The sequence below is a fragment of the Hibiscus syriacus genome, unplaced genomic scaffold, assembly GCF_006381635.1.
Source record: "Hibiscus syriacus cultivar Baekdansim isolate YM2019G1 unplaced genomic scaffold, ASM638163v2 tig00002239_pilon, whole genome shotgun sequence".
In the NCBI taxonomy this organism is placed as follows: domain Eukaryota; kingdom Viridiplantae; phylum Streptophyta; class Magnoliopsida; order Malvales; family Malvaceae; genus Hibiscus; species Hibiscus syriacus.
Genome location: NW_024061919.1, coordinates 93559 through 113476, shown reverse-complemented (window position 1 = coordinate 113476; position 19918 = coordinate 93559). Strand labels below are relative to the sequence as shown.

At 34.3% G+C, this 19918-nt stretch overlaps 2 protein-coding genes and 1 pseudogene across 2 annotated transcripts; 1 reads left to right on the top strand and 2 right to left on the bottom strand.

Annotated features, from left to right (window-relative positions):
* The first annotated feature begins 3985 nt into the window (after window positions 1–3985).
* Window positions 3986–11043, top strand: LOC120143874 (triose phosphate/phosphate translocator, non-green plastid, chloroplastic-like). Its single transcript, XM_039158088.1, has 11 exons — window positions 3986–4519; window positions 4943–5065; window positions 5158–5310; window positions 5582–5667; window positions 5834–5918; window positions 6089–6208; window positions 6313–6381; window positions 7061–7190; window positions 7301–7436; window positions 8436–8447; window positions 11032–11043. The coding sequence occupies exons 1-9, from the start codon at window positions 4124–4126 to the stop codon at window positions 7369–7371; spliced, it is 1233 nt and encodes a 410-aa protein (XP_039014019.1). The 5' UTR covers window positions 3986–4123; the 3' UTR covers window positions 7372–7436; window positions 8436–8447; window positions 11032–11043.
* Window positions 9710–11001, bottom strand: LOC120143799 (transcription factor MYB98-like). The gene is made up of 3 exons (XM_039158033.1): window positions 10454–11001; window positions 10252–10378; window positions 9710–10183 (listed from the first exon to the last, which is right to left on the bottom strand). Exons 1-3 carry the CDS (start codon window positions 10999–11001, stop codon window positions 9710–9712), a joined length of 1149 nt encoding a protein of 382 aa, XP_039013964.1.
* A 5011-nt stretch (window positions 11044–16054) lies between the features above and the next one.
* On the bottom strand, window positions 16055–17126 carry LOC120143750 (annotated as a pseudogene).
* Window positions 17127–19918: the final 2792 nt, after the last annotated feature.

Here is a 19918-nt window from a genome sequence, read left to right as displayed (position 1 = left end):
TATGCTTGATTATATGGATTGATCTGTTCTTTTATGTGTTAGATGATAAAGTATAAGTAATTACATAAGAAAGGTTATGAAGTTATATGAGAAGATTAGAGGAGTTATATGAAATTGATTTAAGTAAACAGATTAGATTATATATAAAGAAGTAATAGAAGTGAGATGTGTTTATAAGTCTGCCATATGAATATGAATATGAATTATAAGAGTGCTATATGATTTATATTAGGATAAATCGTGAGGATATATATATCTAAGAGAAGGCATAAGAGTAAGATATAAGCAATGTGACTATAGGTATATGTGCTCTAAGTGATATGACTTATAGGTATTTCTATTATAATGTTACATGATATGTTATGTATGTTAAATGAATTATGTGAACTAGTATAAATAGTATATGTGATTACATAAGTTATATGATATAAACATGTGATATAAGATATAAGCTAAAGAATTATAGGATATGAGATAAGACACATATGTGGTTATAAGAGACATGATATGAAAAATAGGAGAAAAGGAAAATGTGATATGTGAAAGTGAACTATATATATATATGAATATGAGAAATGATATAAGCCATGTGACATGATCTATATGATTACATGAATATGCAATATGTGATACATGTGATATGATATGAAATATATAGTTACACATACATGTGGTATGTGACAGAAGAGAAAGAACAAGTGATATGAAATGTTATAAATGATAATGCCCATGTTATGTGATATGAGAGCTAGGGGTATAGTTGGCATGCCAAGAGTCGAGGGTTTACCTATGTTCTACGGAACATATGGACAGTTTTACCTATGTCTTTCGAGACATATGTACAGTATACAATATGTTCTAAGGAACATATGGACAGTTTACCTAGGTTCTTCGGGACCTATGGATAGTTACCGAGGATCTTTATGACCTCTGGATAGTTACCGAGGATCTTTATGACCTCTGGATAGGTCCTTCGGGACATTTATATGAGCTGTGATGACAGCATAGTGGTGCACAACCTCAATAGACTCACATATCTACAGTTCTCACATGTGTACATGGGCTAATCAAGAGATATAAACAAATATATGTTAGTGATATGATAAATGTATTACAAATGATATGATGTTGTGTGTGTATAGTGTTTGATTGAAAAGGTTAAGCATAAAAGTATGTGATTACATGATAAACTGCTAATGATGATTTATGTGTATGTATGTATTTATTGTTAATTAATCTGATATAATTTTACATGATATGAGGAAGTCATGTAATTTGGTATAGTATGATAGAACAGAACATGCATATATTGATATATGTTATAAAGTGCATTATAAGTTTTTATGCCTCACTAAGTCTTCGACTTAGCGCATGTGATTGTTTCACACGTAGGTTTCGCGAAGAGTAAAGAGGAATGCGGAGCAAGACATGTCAGTTTTCCTTACCAAATGTCAGATCAGAAAATATAGGTACTGTTTATAGAGTGTAGTTGGCATGTAGTCTAAAGATATAAATTGTATGAACTCTGATATATTTTGTAAACATTTTGAATAAGTTAAATGTTATCAAAGTTTTTAAATCACTCACTATTTGATACGAATAAATGTTTGAAAAGTCAATGTGACACTTCGGACTCGTATCCGGGTCGGATACGGGTTGGGGGTGTTACATTGCTCATCATCCGTGCCATCAAAAAAACGCTTACTAGCTTGCCACCAATTAGTGGCAAGCTCAACCTCCGTGGGTGTCAGCCTCTGTAATGGGGTGTTGGCCTCCTAACAATATAAAAGCTCAAACAAAGTTAAACGTGTACTAGTAATAACTTGTTTATATATGGTAGTATTTGTGCTAACTTACATCATTTATTGTCGTATACCGTAATAACTCTTACCAAATCAACAACCGCTGTTTCCTCTTCCAGGAAATAGCTATAGGAATATCATTTGAAGTTTTTAATGCATATGTCTACATGTCGGGAAAAGCCTCAAATATCCAAATCTACAAACAATATAATACACAAACATTAGTAGTTGTTAAATAATTAATTATAATTTTGGAAACATTATATAGAAATTCTTATCTTAAAGGCCCAAATAAAGCATGACAAAGTGTATTTGGAACCATCGCCACACAAACTTTTGCGGTTATCAAAGGCATACGACAACTTATTCCAGGTAGCTTTCCATAGATACGAACCCCACGGAAACAGGTTCCATGCATTTAGGTCCTCTACCAATAATATTAGGTCCTTAGGAATAGGTTGTCTGGCCTCTCTGCCTAAAAAGCCGACATGCAAAAGTACTAAAAGGCATACTCGGACAATATCGACGTCATCCATCGGAGTAAAACCATCTTTCTTATTCAACAATCTCGTCAAGTCGTTGACGTGTAAATTCAGCTTCTCCATTGACAGCTCAGGAAAAACCCGGGATAACCATGATGGGCGGGTAATATGACTAGTGTATCGACCTACATCATCGTGTCCGAAACGTAGACCAGTGATTAAGCAAAACTCCTCCCGCCCAAAACACGTATACGCCGGTGGAAAATGAAACCATATCTCTTCATTACCACATTTTATACTCTCGGGTAGATCGCTAGTCATGGTCTGAAGCCACAAATGGGTCAACATAGCATCTCCACCCGGATGTTGTACTTTCAGCCATGGCCCGAAGCAAGTGTCCTCAAACAATTTTCTTTGTACAGGTGAAAGCTTCGACGCAATTGTAGTGACTAGGCTTATTTTATTCCTTAAGGTCAATTGAGCCGAAAAAAAGTTCTACAAAAATAATAAACATACCAAATTAGATATACCAAAAACTACACTGTGAAGATATACCAAAAACAATAATAAACATAAAGAGTAGTAGTAGTTTATTCTTCAAACTTAAATTTGCAACACTGTAAATTTCGTATTTGTCTTTGTTTTTTGGTTGAAGTAATGCAATTCATTCAAGTTTCAATTTGCAGAAAAAGAATAGTTTCTGAAACTTAAAATCGCAACACGGAAATGAAAATCGCAACACGAAAATGACTATTGCAACGTGAAACTAAAATCGCGTTGCGATTTTCATTTCACGTTGCGATCCTCGATTTCAAATAGTCATTGTCTAAAATTGAAACTTGAATGAATTGCATTACTTCAACCAAAAGACAAAACAAAGACAAATACTAACTTTACAGGGTTAAAAACTAAACAGTTTATCAGTATTGACAGTAATTGAATGAATTTAATAAGCAATCTAAGTGAAATGGTTAATCTATTATTGAAATTACCAGTAAACTTATCATCAATTTCAATATGAAAAACCTAATAATAATGCAAAAATTTCAAAATAAAAATAATTAAAAAAATAACCCTCAGTGGTTGATTTGGTTGATTTTCATTTCTGATCGTGAATGATTGTGAGGGTGGCTCTGAGAGATGGAGATAGACGGATTTCGTCGGAGATGGGGACGGATTTCGTCGGAGATGGGGACGGATTTCGTCAGAGATGTGGACGGATGTCGTCGTAGAGAGTGAGAGATGGAGATGGGACTGAGTTGTGATTTAGGGTTTTAGGTTAAGAGTTGCGATTACGGGATATATTAATATTCGTGTTTGAAATTTGAAAATAAAATACGCGTTGCAATACTAATGGCGCTTTGAAAATCGCATTGCGATTTTGTATTATCGCAACGCGATAGTCAGAATCGCGTTGCGATTTACATATTCGCATTGCGATAGTTAAAATCGCGTTGCGAATCTGGAAACTGATTTGCGATACTAGAGATCGCGTTATGATTTTATTGGTCATTTTAGCAAATCGAAAAAAAATTGATCAAAATCGTATATTATAAAGAATTTTCGGTCACTGATGTTATTTTCTCTTATATATATATATATATATTTGGATGAATTAAATACGTTTATTAGTAAAACATATTCAGTAATCTGAAAGAATTCGAGTGCGTGGGCTGAGCTGAGGAAGTAAAGCTAGCCGCCTCACTTTTCCTACCAACCACTCTCTCTCTCTTTTCTCGACGGATTCCTCAAAGCTCTTCTCCATTTCCATTCTAAATCCATTTCTCATTTTGTCTCCGTAGATCTCCTAATTAAATCTTTCGTCAAATCAAATCAGCAATGCAAAGTGCGGCGTTTTCTCTATCCTCTCCTTGTTCTATTCCTTCTCTGAAACCGCACAAATTCGCTTCTACTGCTGGATTTGATCCTATTCGCGTTTCCTGTTCCTCCTCCGTTCCCAAACGCCACGATCATTTTGCTTCAAGCCATGCCGTTTCCGTTAGTACTTTGCCTAATCGATTCTGGCCTCTCTCTTCCTCCTCATCCTTGCCGCTCAGGCCTTGGAACCTTGTTCCTTCCGATTCAGGGCCGGAACGCTTCGAAGTTAGAGCAACGGCGGCGGAGACTGCCGGTGAAGGCGAGAAGTCAGGTAGCTTGGTGAAGACATTGGAGCTTGGATTGTTGTTTGGATTGTGGTACCTCTTTAATATCTACTTCAACATCTACAACAAACAGGTTTCACTCCCTGTCATTGTTTTTACTAAAATCTTCGGTTTCCTATTCTTTGTTGTTTTAACTGAATTCTGTTTAGAAATCAGCTTATTGGAAAAATATTTCAGTGACTTTCTTATAAATAAAACTGTAAAAGGACATGAATCAAAAGAAAAAAAATGTTGCAAACGGTTGCAGGGAGAAAATAATATTTTGAAGAATTAACGAAAAAGAAGAAAAGAGTTAACTGTTTTGGTGAAAATAGATGTAACTTTACATTAATATATCTGAATGATGAGGGAAACTAGTGGTGCATGCTGGTTATTTGTACATTTTTAAGAATTACAGTGTGATTTTCAAACAACAATATTCGATAAACAAGACGGAATCTTAGAGTACAATTCAAGAGAATGAACTGTTATTAAATTCTGTTTTTTTTGTTAACAGGTTCTTAAGGTCTACCATTACCCTGTAACTGTCACTGTCATTCAGTTTGCTGTTGGGACTGTATTTGTTTCCCTGATGTGGACTTTTAACTTGTATAAGAGGCCGAAAATCACTGGTGCACAGGTATTCAACACATTTTGGAGCAAATAGTGAATCTATTGGGATTCTTGATTCCTCTCTGGTTTGATACTAATTTTTGAATTGTTCATTCACAGCTAGCAGTAATTCTGCCACTTGCTGTGGTGCATACCTTGGGCAACCTCTTTACGAATATGAGTCTAGGAAAAGTGGCCGTTTCTTTCACTCACACGATTAAAGCTATGGAGCCATTCTTCTCAGTTGTTCTGTCTGCAATGTTTTTAGGAGAGGTGATTTATTGTTTAGTTATTTTTATTATTATTATTTTTCATTCACATTTTCCTAATTATTGTTTATCTATAAATGCCTTTTCGAGTTTCCTCTTTTTTTCTGTAATATCTCTTGAAGTTATTCACAGTGATGTTTTCTTTGCATGAGCGATTATTGAACCTATTTGAAACTCCTTTTGTGTGAAAACTGATGCAATTTCTTTCTTTTTTTGGGACTAAAAATGCAATTTCATGTTGATTCTGACTTGAGTATGATATTTTGCTGTTACAGCTGCCAACTCCTTGGGTAGTTGGTTCTCTTTTACCTATTGTAGGAGGAGTTGTACTTGCATCTGTTACAGAGGCCTCATTCAATTGGTAAGAATTGTACATGCTAGCATGTACTATCTTTATAAAACTTCAGAAAGTGTTCTTTTACTCGCGATTCATTTCTGATTTTGGTGCAGATATCTTGATAGCAAATACTTGAATTGGTTATTTTATATCATTTTAATATAACATTTTTTTATTTTTACGTATAAAGGGCTGGATTTTGGAGTGCAATGGCTTCCAATTTAACAAATCAGTCCCGTAACGTTTTTAGCAAAAAAGTTATGGTTAAGAAAGAGGTAATTTTACTTTTTGATCTCTGTTATCAGTCACTATGGTGATAACATTTATTGGAGTGTAAATTCTATCTCTCTGGTTGATTCACTGCAGAGTGGTCTCTCTGTATTGAAAATCTAATTTTGGAGTTGACTTTCGTATTGGCACATAACAAGCAGCTATTCTGTGACAGGGCTCTATGGACAACATTACCCTCTTCTCAATAATAACAATTATGTCCTTTTTCTTGCTAGCCCCCGTGGCTATCTTCATGGAAGGCATAAAATTTACCCCTGCCTACTTGCAATCTGCTGTGAGTATTCTTGATGAGCTAAAGTTGCTATAGGTGCACTGATTTTACTTTGAAAATTCTCTCCATTTCCTTGTAATGAGCTTAACTTTTATATTGTCTAACAGGGTTTGAATGTTAAAGAAGTTGCTGTAAGATCTCTGCTTGCTGCTCTTTCCTTCCACGCCTATCAGCAGGTGAGAATTTTTCTGGTTGATGGTTTTTCGTGATCCTTAAGAATCAAATGCATGGATTCAAAGTCACTTCATAATGATGAAAGTGTGAATAATGAACTAAAAATGGGACAAGGCATGAGATTTATTAGGTCAAGTTTGGGAGGTTTCTTGTTGAATATAATGAAGTAAGTTAAATTTGGAAAACAAAATCCATGGATTGAAATATCATGTGATATATATATGAAATTTCAAAAAGTTTGTATAAGTTTTGATAACTTATTTAAACGGACATTTTTATTGAAAGTTCTAACAAAGATTCACTGTTTGATATATGTATATAAAATTTTATGCCTTAATGTTACTTTGATTAACTTTTTGCATATTATTTATCTTGACCTTGAACTAACTCTATTGAAATATGTGATTCAGTAATTTAATTTCTGTTTAATCAAATTTATTGACGAACCATATTGAAGTATTTGGTTTAAGAGAGACTGAGAAAATGATGGATCTAAGGAAGTGCAGTGGTTATGTTGAATGTCTGAATGTCTTTATTGTCTTTTCCTTTTATTCTTCTTTTATGAAAGTAATGAAACTTAGTTATGTCAAATCCTTCTAAATGCAGCCTTACATTTATTTTTTAGTGCAGTATGCTCAATGCAAAGGTGTTTAGTGTTTGATCTAAAAAAATGAAATGCAGGTTTCATATATGATACTGCAAAGGGTATCCCCTGTTACTCATTCTGTGGGCAATTGTGTGAAGCGGGTGGTGGTTATTGTCAGCTCTGTTATTTTCTTTAAGACGCCTGTCTCACCAATCAATGCCCTGGGTAAATTTGCATTCTGATAATATATTATCGGAAATTGTTTCCATTTAGAGTTTTCTTTTCCGTGCCTTTATGATTTGTTAATGGATCTTATTGTGATGATTTTTTTGCAGGCACCGGAATTGCTCTTGCTGGAGTTTTCCTGTATTCTAGGGTGAAGCGCATTAAGGCAAAGGCAGCATAATGGTTTTGCCTATAAATACGAGTTTAATGCCTTAGATTGAAGGACTTGTTTGTAGTTTAGACAGAACATATTTTGGGTTTCTGTTTTAGTGTTTGGATTACTCTAGTTCTTTTTGGCTGATTGTTTTGACACATGAACTTTAATCGAAGAGTCACTGTCATTTAGATAAGCTGGTTCTTATAGTTACTTCCAAGATGTGGTGTTTTTACTTTTAAAGAAACAAGAAGCAGATTTTTCTTAAAACGTTTAGGATCTATAACCTCTTCCTTGAGACACTTGCTTTTTTTTTAAACAAAAATTTGGGTGGGGAGAATTTGAATCGGTTCAGTATAGGTGGAATTAATAAATTTAGGCCTTAAAGAATGTTTTTCTGTTTGTTTGTTTCGGGTTTGGGTTGATTTAATAATGGATTATTATCCTTTAATAATCGAGTTTAGATTATTTCTGATAGTCTAGGTTGATGTATTATATTTTAAAATTTAAACTAGCATAAAATTTAAATGTATTACTTGATTAATTCATGTTATTAATATTTTATTGGGTCAAATACACTGGCGGAACCATGTGGGGGCGGAAGGGGATATGGCCTAAGGTTTAATTGTATTTTAAGTCTTTGAAAATTTTGAAAATTCTAAAATTAAGTCTTGATCATTATCAAAATTTTCTGGTTTAATTATTTTTTAAAACATTGTCAGTTTTAAAGTTAAATGAAATTAAATTTTGTCTCTAACTTTTCTGGTTTAATTATCTTTTAGGATATGACAGTTTTTAAGTTAGTGAAATTAAGCTCCAATCTTATATTTTTACGGTTTAGTTACCTTTTAGAACTTTGTTAGTTTCAAAAATAAACAACCTTACCCCTCTCATAATTTTATCCTAGTTCTGCCCTTGGTCAAATATATTTTTCAATCCTTAAAAATTTATAGATAAAATAAAATAATAATGAGATATAATGACAGTTTTTGTTGAAATAAATTTCGAATTTGATTTTTGACAATTTTTCCTCCTTCCGTTGTGATAATAATAAGTTTATAAATAGAAAAATAAATGTTATATTTTTTTATGAAGCTAATTTTGTTAATTTTTCATGAGAAAATATATGATATATTAACAGTATAAAGAATTTCATTTCTCATCAGTTAATCCCAATATATCATATTATTAATTAAAAAATATATTAAAAGATTAATGAACAAATATTCATAAATTTGCTTTAGATCTCTGCGTTTTATTATTAAAGTAGAAACGATGGTTGAATTGCCTCGCATGAACTGGAGTGGATATAAAATACGAGAAATTGGATGCTTAAGCCTGCATTTATTAGTTTTATAAACAATTTGACCATCGCTCTACAGTGTTGTGAAGATAGATAGTCTTAGTATTGTTTGTGTTGTGGTTTTAATGAGTGCAGATAGTATTTGATGGCATAGTTGTTATTGTACTGCACCATTGGTAAAGCTGTTAGTAGTTGATTAGAACGGTTAAAATTTCTTTTAGTTTACAGTTCTTGAACTGACTCATAGCAACTCTTTCTTGTATATAGTCTGTTCTCTTTTAAAGATATTAGAAGTCTTATTAACAGGTTTGTTCCAAATGATGTGCAAGTTTTATGTTATTTTTTTAAAAAGAAGCTCTTAAAATATTTTATAATAAAGATTAATTTGTTAAATTTGAAATTATGAGAGATCTATTAGGTTTTTTTACCGAAATTCGTCGTGAAAAATGATTTAAGATCCTATCAAAATCTTCATTTATAACTTTTTTCTGTCATTTTTCCGAGAACCAATTTATTTTCTCTTTGAACGAAAATATCATTAGGGCACAAAGGTTATACATAAACCGACCTAAATGACATTTATGTGTGGAGTCCCTAATTTTTTTAATCATATGACGTATCACATGTCACACTTAGAGGGTGTAACTTATTAATAAAATTAATAGAAAGTATCACAACTCTCTCTCTATTTCTCTCTGTTCAATGGTTTCTTCTGCCCTATCATGACATACATACAATATTTGTAGAATTGATCGTAAAATTTAACTTTGTTCGACCGAAAGAGTTTCCTACAGATTTGCACCATGTTTTATTTCATGAAAGTTAATAATATATGAATAAAAATATAAATAACTTAGAATTGTGTGCTTCCGTAAGCATCCAACGTTCGTGGGTATGTTTACGCTGATATGCATTGTTAATTTCCAACGAATTTGAGTTATGTGAATACGAAAACTGCTCTTATATATATTATTTAATCTGAATGATACCAGTTCCACCCTCATATCTCTAGCTACGGGTAGTTCTGAGCGTCCCTCCACTTGAAAGTAGAGTGAGGTGTAATTAGATTTTAGGGTGGGCTGAGATAATCTCCACCAAGTCCAGCTCCTTCACAGGCCCCATATCCTGCTCAGCAGTGGGTATTTGATCAAGCAGAGAGTCAATGCTGCAGCTCTCTTGAAGCAGTTTCTCATCAAACGAAAATTCATTGAATTCATATTCTGGCACCAAACGGTCAGTACTGCTGGGGCAAAAATCCAAAGCAGTAGCGTTGGAAGATTTTTTTTGGGATCTTGTGCTGCTGCTGCTGGACTCCAAGTTTAAGCTTTTGATGTATTCCTGCAAGATGGAGCCTCTAGGGTACTTGGAACGGCATTTCCTCTTTGAAAATTGCCTTCTTTTGGTTGCATTCCAGTGGTTTTTGATGGAGTTTTCTGTTCTTCCTGGGAGCCTCTTGGCAATTTCCGCCCATTTGTTTCCTATTTCCATATGGGCCTGTATCAAGACCTTATCCTCCTCCTCACTCCATTTGTCCTTCTGCAATCAACAATATCAATATGTATATGCGTGCACAAGGTCATTAATATTATTGGGTATGAGTTAACCTTGATATGTGGCCTTAGATGATTGTGCCATCTCTCTCTGCATTGCTTCCCTATTCGTCTAGGCAACATGTGAGCAATATGAGACCATTTTCTCACTCCATACTGTTCAACCAACTGAATCAACAGCCTGTTCAAGCATGCGAATATCCATAAGATTTCATGAACAACATTTTATCCGGAGAAAAAAAAATCCATATATAACCTGTCTTCTTCCATTGTCCACTGTCCCTTCACTCCATTTGACTTCTTACGAACTTTCCAATTACTAGTCCTCCTATACGTTGGATTAGCCAATACCCTATTCTTGTTGTAGTAACCATTTTCTGCAGTCTCACCCCCCACTACAAAATCAAAGGGCGCCGCCATGTCCGATCCCATAATAACATCATTGGTCGAGTTCCTCTGTTGAAGAAGGCTCAACAATCCCACGCTCCCCAAGTCGTCCATAACCTGTTCATGTCCGTGCTCCGCATCAAACGGCTTACACTCGTAAAAATCGACATTGTTTGCGGAGCAACCGTAAGGGAATGCATCAAAAGAATCATAAAGAAGAACAGGGTTCGAAGACGACGAGACGTTGACGTGAATTTGAGGATCATGATGGAGGTGGTGAAAGTCTTGCAGATAAAAATCCTTGGAGGATGAAGATGGGGTCGTGGCTTCAAAGGGTTTTAGACAGTTGTCAAACAAAAACATAGGCTGCTGGCCTTGAGGGGACATGTTTTCCCTATCCTTTAGATCAAACTCCATCGTTCACCAAACCAAAATCCAGGACCAAAGTCTTTACGTATTGGCCGTGTCTTGTTAGCTTTGAGTTCCTTAATAAGGTGAGAAATAAGGGAGGGCATTTACTATGTTTTTTTTATCTAGGCCGTCTCGTGGTTAACATTTGCTTTACACCATGATTAAATATATTACACTGCCCTTGTTCACTATATAGCCTATAGGCCAAATGGCGGTTGTTCATTGGCTGGCTTGTACTCGAAGGGTATTTGAAAATTTACGTGGTTTAGAAATTGATATGGAAAACCATGTAACGCAGACTGTTGGGGAACTTGAATTAAATACCAAAACAATTAATGTCCTTTAAGTATTTTGCTTTGTAACCATTAACTGTACATTTTTATAACCTTCCTTCTTTCATTTCTTTGCAGTAAATATTATTTAATGAGATAATTATAAAAGATTTTATATTTGATAGATTAGTTGTGTAGAATTCTATATAAACAACTAATCAAATGCTAACCAAAATGGCGACTGTTCATTTAAAATTAAGTTTTTACTTAGAAAATTGGTTAAATTAAGTAATTAATCTAGGAATTAAAAAAATCCAAAGCATTAATCTGAAACCACAATTAAGTTCATATGGTTAATTCTCATTCGAAAAATAGATACAACTAATTAATGACGGTTAAACTCAAGACGTTGGACTCAACCATAACGTATCCGGTTCGTCTTAAATTACCTGTTTTTACTTACATAATTATTAATATTATCACTAATAGTTAAGAATAAATATCATATGACCCGGAAAGAAAAACAGAACAATGTACCTTGTTCCCGAAATGTGAACGTATATCACAACAACTATCCTTATATAAAATTAAAAACAATTCTTCAACGACTGAATACAACTATTATACGTAATGTTCAATCATGCAATCCTTACGTTGGAGGGCTCTAAACCCTAAACCCTCAAAGGAAGCTTGCCTTACCAATTCCTAGCTTACCATTTGGACCCCCCCCAAGTTTTATTGGCTATGCTGTCAACATGATTAACCTAGATAATCCCAGTTCCAAAACTGATTCCGGCCATGATTGCGGGAGACTATAGTCTACATATTGTTTGGCATTTATGTGATGATGCGGATGAAATATTAAACGGTCTCATAAGCCACAATCAAAATAGACTAAAAGAGTAAATTTTGTTAATGTAGGGTTAATTTTGTATAAGTTACATACGATTTATAATTTTGTATATGATGTATTTATGTATGAGATGAGAAAAGTTAGCAATTGGTTGTTGTACATGTTTCTTATACACAATAGGAGTCATGTTGCTACTTACGATATATGGAGATCGTTGTCATCACGTGCGGAACTGAATGTCCATTCCATTCCGTCTTCGAAAAAATCAGTTGATGTAGGTTGTGTGCTTGTATTCAAAATGAGATTGACTTGAGGACATGTTAGTTTTTTATGCCCCTCACCGTTGCAGTACCCACATTGCCTAATTTTCTTCTCAACCTTGTTCTTCGGTACTTCTTTTCGCTTGCGTTGTTTTCGTTGAGGGTCACGAACGTTGTTTACTACAATGCTCTGGTTGACTGAATCATTCAAACCAAACGAGTTTTCTAATTCTTCTATTAGTCTTTTCATCTCATCTCTTGCGGTTTTGAAAGACGCGTCTGTCTTTGATGCAATGTAGCATAACCTACTTGACGTTGAACGTAGAGCAGCGAACCTTGCCATTTGCATCACTTCTGGAGACACATTCAAGTCAACATAAGTGGGTGCAGAATCCTTCGCATCCTTAGTCCACCTACTTTAAATCAAACTCCCTGGCAAATATGTGTAATCCAAGTGCTTCAAAATGTGAAGTTGATGGCGACACATAAGTCCAACAGTCTCGAGTTTTTTACAGGAGCAAATTAGGGTTTTCGTACGATAATCAAAACTAATTTCAAATGTCTTATTTTTTTCTTTGTACTTTGACAAAATATAATGTTGACATTCATCTGATAAGGAATGAATCTCTTTCTTAATCCGGTACAATGTCTCCCGTAGAAGTTCATCTTGGAACGCACGAAAAGATTCGCGGGTAAAAATCTCAGCAGCATGGCTTTCAAGGTCAACTAGTTTTGTGATCTGGAAGGGCTTTGTATGGGAACTTAAGTAATCCGTTTTCAACTCGTTCATACACATTCTACTAATTCCATCTTCAAGTGCACGAACAACATCAAAATATATCTTCTTGTGTTTCAGTGCAATCGCTAGTGAAGCATTCATAGACTCGCACCTTTGTGTTGAGAGAATATTGACAAATAAATGACCGGTTAGATATGCTTGTTCCCATAAGTGTCATGTATTTCCCTTCTCAATCACCCATAGATGCTTTTCGACGTTGAATTCTGAAACAACCGAACGCCATTGAATATCAAATTCCTCGGTTGTCCACCAGGAAGCCATGCATTTTGAGAATGTTGCTGTAAATTTTGGGTCACCAATGTTAGCTTGTGCATTGTGAGAAAGATGCCAAGAACGTAATCTGTGCTTAGCATAAGGGATAATAGATTTGATATCCCTCTGCATTGCCCTATCCCCATCGGTGACAACTGAAATAGTTGATTTATTCATCACGACTTCTAAAAAATTCTGTAGCACCCACTCGAAAGATTGAGACGTCTCGTAAGCGATTATGGCAGTGGCAAACACAATTGTGTTATGGTGATGATTGACATCGATAATAGGCATAATTGGTCGACCATACAAATTATCTTTGTACGTTGTGTCGAATGCAATTACATCACCGAAGCATATGTAATCCGATCTCTATGTAGAATCCGACCAAATAAGATTATGCAATGCCCCTGATTCGTCTATCTAGTATGTCATAAAAAACCCGGGATCATCATGTTTCTTATAATCAAAGTAGGCAATAAGCGCATTCACATCCCCATCTACGATTTCCTTTGCTTTACCTATTTGAAGTGCATTGTAGAGGTCTTTATGTGTAAATCCAACATTATGATAGCCCCCTGTCTGCTACTTTAAATAGTTCATTACTTGTGACGTGCCAACACCGACCTCTTTCAATGTTGTTGCCTCATCGATATCAGCCTTACTTACAGCTCTATTAGAACGCATAAATGGTGTCATAGCAAGTGTGCACAATGCATGATTATGTTTCTGATAAGACTTACGTATAACCCACTGATCGTTTGTATTTGTTGTTGTAACTACGACTCTAGCCTTACATCCTGTTCTTGTGACTGACGTATGAACACGTTGACGATCAACAATATTGACTTTTGATACTCGAAACCCTTCTTTGGAATAACAAAATTCTTGTGTCTTCACATTCCCTTCCACGACAAGCCTTATTGTTCCCTTACGTGCACTAAACCCATATTCCCGTGCGAATCCCTTGTAAAAGTACCAAGCTTGATCACGTGAACAGAAGAGCTGACCAACCAATCTGTCAGATTCATCAACATTATGTACTTCAAGGCATTCCTCGATTAGCTTAACATTGTCTGCATCAGTATGATTCATGGCAAAAATTTTGTTGTGCAAGTTCAGTGGTCCCGGAGTTGATGGAGATTTAAGCAAAAGTTCATTGAACATGTTTCAGTCGTGCTGCTTTCAATAGGATGTGGTATTGGTAGTGGTAGTTAAATGGTAGGTACAATATTAAATTCGCAGTACATATTTAGGTATGTACAATAACTACCTAAATATGTGTCGATACATTTTCTACATGTATCGACCCAAAAAACATCAAAACCAATAATTATAATGTAATAAGTAAATTAACAATGTAACTGGTATAAATATTCCGGTTAATTAGAAAACAAGTCAATATAATGTATCGACACTTGTGGAATTTGTGTCGATACTTATTGTCTAGAATGAATGCTCAAACGAGGTGCATGCATAAAGTGTCGATACATTTATTAAAAGTATCGATCCTAAAAACATCGAAAACGATAATTTTAATGTAATATGTAAATTTACAATGTAACCGATATAAATATACCGATTTTATGAGAAAATAGGTCAACATAAAGTATCGACACTTGTTAAATTTGTGTCGATACATTTTGTCCATAATATATGTCAAACGGGGTGCACACATAGAGTGTCAATACAATTATTAAAAGTATCGATCTCAAAAACATCGAAACGAAAATTACAATGTGATAGGTAAATTTACAATGTACCCGATATAAATTTATCGGTTTTATGAGAAAATAAGTCTAAATAATGTATCGACACTTTTTTAGTTTGTGTCGATACTTTTTTCCAGAATGAAATATGAATGTCCAACGAGGTGCAAGCATAAAGTGTCGATACATTTAAAATTGTATCGATCTAAAAAATATTGAAACCGATAATAATAATATAATAGGTAAATTTACAATGTTATCGGTATAAATATACCGGTTTACTTCGAAAATAGGTCAATATAAACGCTACCTATTACATTATATAAGAACTACCTAATATGTTATTGTATTTGATAATATTTCCGGTTAAATGCCTATTTTATTATATAAGCGCTACCTATTACATTATATAAGCGCTACCTAATATGTTATTGTACTTGATAATATTTCCGGTTAAATGATATAACATTACCAGTCAAAATTTTAACCAATCACTTATTTAACCGGTCACGCCGTTTTTTAACTGTTTTTTAATCGCCGCACAGCATAACTTCCCGATCGAAGGATGAAGATGCAATGTAGGTCATAGAATCACTGAAACTTCCCCATGGAAGGAAGATCAATATATGGATTTAGGGTGGGGGTCGGAGCAGTGGGACAGACCTCTCAGAGAAAAAAATGTGAGACAATCTTGTCAAATCAAATATGATTAATTAATTCCTTCATTCATTATTATCACACGTAAACAACAAGACCATCTATATCTTCCTCCGTATAACATCAGTGCTGTCGTTCGCCCAATCACAAAGACAGGATAAAAAATCAATGCATTTTTAGTCGGAGTTTGATACTAAGTGATCCTAAACAAGGTGACGAGCTGAGTCCAGGATTCTAAGTAGGTAGTAGTTGTTGATTCAGACTAATGGATTTGATGTGGAGGGTCCATAATATTCATCACTCCACTCCATGATCCCAAGCAGTTCATGTACCCGTAATTGTCTTTCCCAGAATCCGAATATCCTTGGTCTAGAGACGAGTTTGTTGACATGTTGATGTTCCTCATAAGGAAGCATCATCCCGTGGCAGTTGTCCATGAATGTGGCATTCCGTATGGAGAGCAGAGGCCATGGAGATTCAGCGCTACCGCATGATCCATTGCCGTATCCTCTACTCCCTCAACACTAGCATTCCCCATAAAATCGTACTTCCTACAGCTCCCAATTATGTCTTCAAGTTTACTCTCCATGAAATCCATGGGCATTGGATTTTCAAACAGGGAATTGTATTTATTGGTGGAATGAGTAGCAAGCATGTTCATTTCGGGGAAATTGGAAGAGGATGATCCAGCGATGTTGTTGGATGATTGATGATGGCTTGATTTTTTGGAAGCAACTTTCTTGTTCTTCCTACATCCCCCACCAACAGGAATGTTCCTTAGTGTCCCTCCCTTGGTCCAATACCTCCTACAAGTTTTGCACAAGTACCTGGGCTGGGAAAGGCTGTAATTGTTGTAATAGCAAAATTTGGTGTGCGTGGAATCACACCTCGGGCACTTGAGAGCTTGCTCATGTGGTGGTCTCAGCTTCCTTTCAACCAATGGCCTCGGAGCATGTGAGCATATCCCCGGATAGCGATGAAGAATCCATCTCAGACTCCTCGTTAATCCTCCCCCAAAACATTTATCGATTACTTCAAAAATACCTCAAAATCGCAAATTAAAAACGGCAATGTATGTTATATAACATAAGGTGAGCAGAGCAGTATGGACATTCTTTGTCCTGTTCTTGTGAGATGGATACTAATGCGCATATAAGCAGATGAGTAGTAGGATAATTTTTAGACTGTTGACATATTCTCGTTTCTTTTTTAGCATGGAGAAATGTTCATTACAATTACAAACCAGTAAATACTCGATCCCTACTACTTAATTAATATATAGCTTTTCAATGCATACCTGATGCAAACTTGCAGAGAAGTAAGGCCCATTAATTAAAAACAGAAGCCGACAGTTGAATACCAAATATGCAAAGAAAACAATTAACTGTGTTCTGAAAATGGTAATGACAACAAACAAGCTCTATAGAAATGGAAATGATTTGTTAAGTAAGGGAAGGAGTGTGAATAAAAAGGCACCACTAGTGCAGAGTGTAGACGGTAGTGGGGAGTATTTTGTTATGTATCAAATTTGAAGGTATTATGTTAAACGTATGTAAATTTCCCTCCAATGGTCTAGAATAGGGGTGAGCCAAAACTCTACTTAGACTCAAAAAATCAAACTTTTTTTTATTTCGAGTTATTTGAGTTAACTCGATTTATCAATTCGGTTTTTAAATTGGAGTCGAGTTAAAATTTCGAGTAACTTGAAAAACCAAAAATTTGGATGAGTATTTTGACAGATTTGCGATTTGGTCCCTGATTTCCTATTCCTTCAATTCCTCCTTTATTTTAAGTCAAATTTTCACCAAATTTGAACCGCATACTCCTAAACTATCATAGAATATATATGTACTTTTAATTCCACTTTTGATAATAAAATTTCTATTTTTTTTTTCAATTTAGTCTCTCAATTTTGCATGATTTCCGTATTTTTTCAATTCATCATTCATTTTAAGTACGTTTTGATCAAATTTAAACCACATGCTCTTATAACTATAGAATACCTATGTAACTTCAATTCTTATTTTTTACTAAAACTATACTCTCTTTTTTAATTTAATCCTTTAACTTTGCATTTTACTCAATTTAATTTTTTTATTACAATTATTTACAAATTCTTTCTTCACATCAATTATTTGACACCTTTATGATCTCATTAATCTTTTATCCTCAAAATATCTTCTTAGAAATATAATATAATAAATATATTTTATAATTTTAGATTGTATGTGATATATTAAATAATATTGTAATACGAAAAGAATATAAAGAAATATATATATCCATGGTTAGAGAAAGTTGAAAAATTGGAATAAATCTGTATTATAATACTATAAATAATCACAATTAAATTTGTGTAAAACTCGAATAACACAACTTGAATTTCTTAAACTCGACTCGATTCAAATAAATTTAAAGTCAACTTTAAGTTGTAAAATACGACTCGACAACTCAAATAACTTAAAATTCTTTGATTCAACTCAATTGAATATCCACTCCTAGTCCAGAAACAAAATATTTGAAGGCCCCGCCATGGGGTCCACTTATGCTTGACTAGCAAATGGAGGGCCGTGGAAACAGAGGTTCAAATACGTCAGAAATAACGGCAGTGGGCGTCACATTGTCGAAGATTAAAACATAGACTTGTGTTTTCCAATAAAGAAGGCATACCGAAAGATCACTCCACTTGCGGGGCCCAAAGTTGAATGGGGCCCACTCACTCTCCTCCTACAAGCAAAGAATCAATTCTGCTGTCCCCAGCTTCTAAGGGGATTTGCTTCCGTTAATTACACATCGAGTGATAAGTTGGATTTTTCTTTTCCAAGTGGAGCATTGGAGATTAGAGAAATGGAATTTGCTATTGCTTGCTCTGCTTCAAGTAATTACTACATTCATTAAATCGAATGATAAGAAATTATTCTTACTTAAAATAACTGATTAAAATGATTGGTTTAATCTTAGCCTTTGTTTTGAAAATCGGACCGGATCGGCCGGTTTAACCGGTTCAACCGGGAAACCGTTGCTTAGTCCGATTCAATCTAAACCAGTTGAACCGTTATTAGTGAACCGGTCAAAACCGTTGAACCGTTCGAACCGGACCGGCTGAAAACAGGAAAAAACCGGGATTTTTGTTTTTTTTTTTAAAAAAAATTAAACCAAACAACGTCGTTTGTTAAACGAGCCAAGTCGAACTCGAGTATTGCTGAGCTCGACTCAAACTTGAAAACTTTAAAAGTAAGCTCAACTCAACTCAAACTCACAAGCTAAAAATTATCAAGTTCAACTCAAACTTGAAATATAATATTGAAACTTGAACTCAAAAAGGCTTGAACTAAAAAATTTTTTGAAGCTCGATTGAAGTCTAAAATTCGAACTTGATTGAAATGAAAGAATAGTTCACTCAATGCTCACCAAAAAGGCTCCATGATTTTGAATGTCAAATTACCTCTATTATTTATAGAAGTTAGTTGTGATGCGCTTCTATGTTTCTTAGCAATGTGAAATTGTTTTGTTCTCATATTTTTACTCTTTAGACTTTTGGGATGCTCTTTTATGTTTCTTAGCCATGTGGAATTGTTTTAAAAAAAAATTAAACCAAACAATATCATTTTATTATGATTTTTTTAACCTCAAATTTATTTTTTAATTATAGTTATATAATTATATTTATTATTTAATATGTTTTACCTTAAATATTATGTTGTAGTTAATTTGAATCATTTTGTTTCACTTGATTTTATGGTTTTTAACTTATATATGTTATGATTTGCTTTGAATATGACTTGTGATATAAAAAATTATTTTTTATTAAATATTTTTAGTATTTTTATTTAATTTTTTAAATAATTATGACGTCGTCCGGTTCTTTCGACCGATTAGACTGATTCGATCAATTGAACCAGTAAACAGATAACATGACCGATTCACTAACCGATCTAGTTCTAAAAACCATGATCTTAGCAACTAAATTGATGAATGAAGAAGCTCAGAGAGAATGATTACTTTTTCCAAGATACGCAGTTGAAATGAAAAATGTATTCTTACCTGCAGGCAAGCAGGGTGCCTTTGTCACAAACCAGACAAATATTGAATACAACACTTGATGGCTAGCTAGCTACAAC